This window comes from Ixodes scapularis, unplaced genomic scaffold, assembly GCF_016920785.2.
Source record: "Ixodes scapularis isolate PalLabHiFi unplaced genomic scaffold, ASM1692078v2 PGA_scaffold13__105_contigs__length_92229423, whole genome shotgun sequence".
Classification (NCBI taxonomy): Eukaryota; Metazoa; Arthropoda; class Arachnida; order Ixodida; family Ixodidae; genus Ixodes; species Ixodes scapularis.
Window position 1 is genome coordinate 79,323,085 of NW_024609839.1, and position 7,364 is coordinate 79,330,448.

The 7,364-nt window shown below is 44.5% G+C and overlaps 1 protein-coding gene across 1 annotated transcript; it reads left to right on the forward strand.

The window, feature by feature from the left end:
• Window positions 1–4,135: 4,135 nt before the first annotated feature.
• Window positions 4,136–6,478, forward strand: LOC115328239. The gene has a single exon (XM_029989450.3). The coding sequence runs from the start codon at window positions 4,136–4,138 to the stop codon at window positions 6,071–6,073; it is 1,938 nt and encodes a 645-aa protein (XP_029845310.2). The 3' UTR covers window positions 6,074–6,478.
• Window positions 6,479–7,364: the final 886 nt, after the last annotated feature.

Here is a 7,364-nt window from a genome sequence, read left to right on the forward strand (position 1 = left end):
TTGTCGAGTAAGCTCAGTTCAATGGCAATATCCGCTGGTACTTGTGGAAGCACATACTTCGCCGGATCGAGCTTCTCCAGTTGCACTTGTGCAGAGAACATGGGTGACAACTTAGGGCTGCAGATTTAAGGTTCAAGTTAGGCAACAAATATAATTCCTGTTTAATCTATCATGTATTGACACATAGCTTGTGCAACTCTCACAGTAAATGAAACAGCCTTACTCGTCCCCTCTGTTAGCGTCAGTGCATGGCAGACCTGGTGGGTGTGCTTCATTTGAGTTGGTTTCTAGCTGGATAGCTCTAATTTTTGATCCCACAGAAAGAACAGTTTCTTCATCCCAGTCAAGGTACGAATCAAGCTGGGCATCATAGACCTGAAAACATTGCAAAGGACAATCATATATGATTATTGTATATGTGATCAACAAACAGTTTTGATGTTCGCAAGAAAAAATTTGTTTGCATGTATCTTTCTATCTTCTCTAAGCGACACTTAAAAAAAAAAAAAAAGAACACTACTTAAATTAAAGCACTACTTGTGGACACCTATAAGCATCCACATGTGATGTGTCTCGTAAGTGCTGCAGTGGACCTTCCACTCCATGTCTTATTATTTGAAACACAGAAGCATTTTTCTCATTCCCTTGCAAGTACATTATGGCAAGATTTATGCTTCCCATTCTCTCTCACTGTTGTGCAGCCACTCATTACTGCTACATTACACAGCAGACAGTTTGATTCCCATATACATATGATTTAACTAGATTAGACTCCACACTAGAATGGGCCGCAAAAATCAGCGACTTGACATATAAGTAAGTCACCATCCTAAAATATGTCCTTTACTGGTCACATTTAAAAAGCAAAAAAGAAAAAAAAAGCTGACAGCACTCTCTGCCTAAACCCAAAGTAGTGCAAATGCGACAGCAATTGATATTAATTCTATTAGATTGTATGAATGCGTGATGAGTTCGGAGTTTTCTGGCGCAGCAGCAACATAGGCCATAGTGCGCCGTATGCATAAGTGAGGGGTAACCGGTATATATGCACCGCTGTTACAACAAGTGGTGCAACAGATGGCAACATGTGGTTGCACAACAGCTGGTTGCCCAACAGGTGGTGATGCACCACATGGTTAGGTGGTTGTCCAAGCAGTGGTTATGCAAGGTGGTTTTATGGCAGGTGGTTGTTCAATAGGTCATTATGCAACCCAACACAGGTGGTTGTTCAATAGGTCATTGTGCAACCCAAAATGTGGATGTGCAGCAGGTAATTGCACAACAGTTTTTTTTTTTTTTGAAGTTGCATGGCCACAGACAGACGGTCGTAAAAAAAAGTGTAAACCTATATATACGCACTCTGTCGTGCATCTCGGCCGGAAAGGACTATACGCACTACGCAAAACTCGTATAAAGAGAATGGTTACGAGTTTGCTAAGCGGTGGCATAGCATAGTGGCAAGTGGATGCAGGTTTGATCTGCGGTGTAAGCCTACATTTTTTTTTTCTCAAATATTTTGTTTTGTCGAGACATTTGGCGATATTTACGACATTTCTTTTTCGCGATCAACACTGAAAAAAAAAAAAAAAAAAAAAAAGAATGTTGACGAAAATTTGCAGAACTAAATGGTGAAAGACGAAAATAATCCCTGGAGAAGGGGAACAAGAGGGACAAAGGACAAACACAAATCTCCAAACACAGCTAGGTGACTGGTGAGCGACCGAAAAAAATCCGCCTAATCCGGGTGTCGAACCCGGGACCTCTCCATTACAGGCGGAGCGCTCTTTGTCCCTCCTGAACCCGGGACCTCTCCATTACTGGTGGAGTGCACCTTGTCCCTCTTGTTCCCCTTTTCCAGGGAATATTTTAGTCATTTTTGTCCAGCTCGCTTGCACCTTTGCATTTAATTGCATTATAATTATAACCTTAAATCGCAAGCTTCGCCGTCGTTGGTGATAAACTGGTGGCAGCTGATAAAACCGGTTTGCTCTACTGACGTCTAACCCCTGGTTAGCTCAGTTGGTAGAGCGCTCCACCTGTCATGGAGAGGTCCTGGGTTGGACACCAGGCGGATTTTTTTTTCGGTCATTATGGGGCTAACCCCCCATTATGGGGCTAACCCCCATTATGGGGGGTTAGCCCCATAATGTTACCGCATGGTACGGAAAGTCCGATTATTTTTTCTTTTCGCACTAGGAGTCGAGTTTTGAAATTTTAAAGCTAGCAAGATGCGCCAGTAAAAAACACATTTGAGGAAAGTTGCATTTCATACGTGACGTCGCTGATTTTTTTTCGGCTCATTTTAGATACTATGTGGTTCACATAGAATGCGCAAAGCATGATAACAATGTTATGCGTACGCAAAAATATTATCATACATTACTGTTATACGCACCTGAATCAGAACATTCTCCAGGCCCGAAATGATCTCCGGGAACTTGATGAGGAAAGCATGTCTCACATCAGTTTCGCTTGCGTTTGGAGGCAATCTTAAAGGGCGACAAAACTTTTCGTAGCAGCCTACACACCGTAACATTCTGTTTCCTAAAAGCGAGGGACCAATCTTACGTTTTATGAAAATAATTGTGACTCAATATTAAGCCGCAGGGGGATCTAAAAAAAAGTTGAGCGGTTTAACTGCGCGCGGAACTTGCGTCTCACGTCTCCAAGCGCACGACGAAAATGGCGCGCGGTCGCAAAAATCGTGTGTGCGAACAAGCGTAATACGGTAATACAAGCACACGCACACACACATATATATATATACATTTCAATTTCGTTCCTATTTTTTAAGTTATTACTGTTTCGTGATATAATATTAGTGTCACAGGCTTCCCTGTCTCGAAAAACTGAAATGACAGAGCCATTAAAAAACTTAATTGCGCCGATCATTAGCATAAAAACATTTATTTCCAATTAACACGTTATCTGAGTTAAAATGCATTTCATTTATATAGCAACTTGACGTAACAGCGAATTCTCCCGAAGCCCGATTTCTACCTGTGCCTATCTGCGCTGGGAGTCAGTTCTTGTTCTGTTTGCGGCTTCGCTGGCGCGCCTCAAACTGTGGTACATAATCTGAACGGTGTGGAGCATGCCGATCATACATAGTGTTTTCTTCTGCAATGAGTATTCGAAAAACCATATGTATTCACTTTAGAGTGGAGATGGTAATGCGAAACTACACCCTGTCTGATTAAAACCGTGCAGAGGACGCAAAGACATCGTCGGGCGAAGGAAAAAGGGCAAGCGCTAGGAAGCTTGGAGCGGAGAAGAGAAACCACTTCTCCCTGCCTTTACCCTTTTTTTCTTCCCCGCCTCCCTAGTGCTTTTCGCTTTCTCCCTCCCCCGGCGCTGCATTTCCGTCCACGGCACGGTCGCGCGTCGCGCGCGATACGCCCCTTTGCTACAACCGAAACCGAGTCTCCGCCAAGGGCAGTGTGACAAAAAAAGGAACATTCTCCACTAAGTTTCTCGTGCAATACGTTCTGTCTGGAAAGAAGAGATTTTGCCTCGGACTTCAACAGCCCAATGGAGAAGATGCAAGGTCAGTGACAAGTGCGTGAAACGGCATGATGCCTTGACTGTTGCATCATCAGTATTTTCACCAGTGGGAAAACAAGAGGCGAGCGCAATGCCTCGGGATCTTGTAGGCTGCCCAAGATGTGTATACACGGCGACGTCCATCAAACGCGTTGTGAACCACATGGTTAAGCACAGCTGCGAGACCAATTTTCGAGTGGTTTGTGGGATCGGCGGCTGTGCCGCATCTTTTAGACTTTATAATTCGTACAGAACACATGTCTATCGCAAACACAATGCTGCCATGGCAACGGTTTCAACTGAAGCCAGACTCCAAAAGGCAGCCAATGAACCTGACAAAGAAACTGAACATGAGAGCTTAGACTCGCCAAGTACATCATCACAAGAGCCATCCTCTGGAGCACCAAGGGAAGACAGGAGAAGCGCTCTTCGAAGGCGGCTGTTGTTATTCCACCTTAGGATTACCGAGGAGCTGAAGCTAGCACACAGCACTGCTGATGAAATCCTCAGTGTTTTAAGAAATGTGGTGTCTGAAGTCCTTGAAAGTATCACGGAACAAACTCAAGATATCCTTGAGAAGGAGAATGTTGCTATGTCAGTGAGAGAGAAGTTGGCCTCACTCCAACATGCTGAACATGTTGTTGAGGACATATTTTCAGGGATACAGACCACCTACCTCAGGAAGAAATACGTGATGGAGAACCTCTCCTACACAGACGTTCTGGTGATGCCACTTCAGACGGGCAACCAAGCACTGCAAGAGTCGGTGTGCTATGTACCTCTATCGCCACTACTGGGAAATCTCCTGTCATCCACTGAGATCCTTGAAAGTGTCATGCAGCCCATACATCAGTCCAAAGTCCTTCAAGATATTACCGATGGAGACTTCCTCAGCCAACAGCTGTTGCGCCAAGAGGGCAGTGAGACACCGACCATCTTCCTCCTCCTTTATTCAGATGAGCTTGAGCTGAGCAATCCTCTGGGTGCGGCAGCAGGGTCTCACAAGATCCTTGTTGTCTACTTCTCGCTGATCAACATCCATCCAAGGCACCGGTCAAAGTTGAGTGCCGTGCACCTCCTGCTGCTTGTCAGGTACCCGATGGTCAAAAAGTATGGCTTGGATCGAGTTCTTGCTCCCCTTATCCAGGACTTGAATTATGTCCATGAGCATGGCATGCATGCACAAGGGAAGCACTTCAATGTGGTGACAGTAGCATTCACTGGGGACAACCTTTCTATGCACAAGATGGCTGGCCTCCAGTGCTGCTTTAGTAGCGGCCGCATATGTCGTTTCTGCCTTGGTCGCTACGGGTATTTGGACAAGCTTTTCTCCGAGGCAGATTGCACGATGAGAACACGCGCAGGACATGAAAGCCACCTGAAAGCATTCGCTTTGAATCCAGCCCAAAATGGCCCATTGTATGGCATCTCTGCCATTCCTCCACTCCAAAGCATCGCAGAGTTTGACATTACATCACAACTCCCCCCGGACGCAATGCATGATATCTTGGAAGGGGGAATGGGCGTCGTCATGCAGCGTGTCCTGCATGGTCTAGTAGAAGATGGCACGCTTCAAAAGTCCGACATGGACAAGGTGAATAGCTTCAATTATGGATTTCACGACAAAAAGGCTGCCCCTGTTGCACCCAAAGAGAAGTTTCTGCAAGGAAAAGCCAACCTGCGTGGCACAGCAAGCCAAAAGTGGTGCTTATTCAGGCTCCTCCCGCAGATCTTTGGAGATTCTGTGCCTCCCGATAACCCACATTGGTTAGTCTATGTGGCCTACAGACATTGCATCGACATTATCCTAGCAGAGAGGATTCCAAGAGACTGCATTTCCTATCTCCAGATCAAGATCCAAGAGTTTCTGGAAGCATTCACATTGCTGTACCCATCTGCACCAGTGACAGCAAAGTTGCACTACTTGCTCCATTACCCAGGCTTCATACAGAGGTTTGGCCCACCACGTAGGTACTGGGGAATGCGCTTCGAGGCTAAACATGCCTACTTCAAGACTATTGCTTCAAATGTGCGAAACTTTCGCAACATCTGCCGAACACTAAGCACACGCCATCAGCTGTTGCAAGCCTACGAGCTCTCGGGAAAGCTTTTCGAAAGCTGCATTGAAACGACTGGTTCTGTTGTGGTGAAGTTAACCAGCCTTTCACAAGAAGAGCAAGCCGCTGTCTGCGTCATCACGCCAGAAGCTACCCTTTGCTCTGTGAAGACTGCCAGTGCAAACAGTCGTATGTACCGACTGGGAGATGTGATCATCTTCGATGTGCAGAACGACACACCAATCTTCCTCCAAGTCGAAAAGCTGCTGGTGGTTTGCGGATTATTGATCCTCCTTTGCCGACGTCTGAAAACTGTGTGCTACTGCAATCACAGGTGCTCGTACATTGTGGAAAAATGCAACGACATTGTGGCAGTGACACCAGGCAACGAGTTTGACTTGTGCTCACTTGACCTGTACAACTCTGGCACACTCTACGAAGTTGTGCCTCACTTCGCAATTTTGCAAGCTTAATTAACACCACAACACAAGGGGATACATTCCGGCCCAACACAAGAAAACTGAACATACAAACAAACTAGAGCAAACTGAAGCTGAATTATGATTTACATTTCTTTTTTCGAATGCATCTGTTTTTTAGTGAATTTGGAAAGTTTTTTTTATTAGTGCTATCGTTGCATCACGGTTAACCGTGTCATCTTGAACATTTTTTGTGTGTGTGGTCATTTTGCTTTTATTATATTTCTTGTGCTTTTTTGTCCATTCTTCATGTTTAAGACTTTTTTGTATTTGAATTTGTCCTAGCATGCTTGAGTCAGTTTTTAATTTTGTTGGTGCACCAATTCTTGCCTTTGTCATCTTTTTCAAACTTGCTAGAGAAAACCTACTCCTGCAATTTTCGTAAAGTGTTAAAAATGCTTTTACAATCTTGGTGCATGTTCGTGTTCTACTTTGAACTGTAGGGGAGTAGGAACTCTGCCAGGCAGCAATGCCATTTGTTTCTGCCTCCCTGCCTGGCAATGCCAACGAAAAATCAAACGGAATAAAGAAAGGACACCTGCTCTGAAAGGGGGTTCCCCAAAAATATCCTGAGATTTGCCTTATTTTGAAATATGATATGGAAATTAAATCTTGTAAAAATGTGTGTGAAGAAGGTATGAAGGAGACAAATCTGACTGTGCCAGTTTTAAGAATATCAATAAATGTATATTGAAAAACCTTGAGAATAGGAACAGAGAGGACAAGGACAACACCATCTCAAAACCAGCACAGAGATGATTTAACTTCAGCACAATATTCCTTATTTCCTTTGCATAGCACGAAACACATGAAACAAATCTCCACGTCAGCTGCACACTCTATATCGTGAAAGTCTCGAGCACTCAAACATGGGCTTAAAAACAGTCTGAAAGGTGCAGGTTACGTGGAGATTCGTTTCATGTGTTTCATGCTGTGCAAAGAAAACAAAAAAGATTGTCCTGAAATTAAATTTCTGTGCTGGTTTTGAGACTGTGTTGTCCTTGTCCTCTCTATTCCTAGTCTCGAGGTTTCTCAATACAGACGTGCATCAGCTCGCTTGCGTTTTTACTCTAATTTTATTAATACTGTCAGACAAGTGCCCACAATTAACATTTCCAAAACTTGGTAATTCTGATCTTATGTTAAGCACCTACCCCCTCCAAAGCGCTGCAAATATTCACCACATTGTGGCAGCTGCGAGAACACCAGCAGGGATGACGGAAATATCGACTTCCTTGCAATGGAAAGGGAAAGACTTCTTGGGCAGGGGAAGCCAGTAACTGTA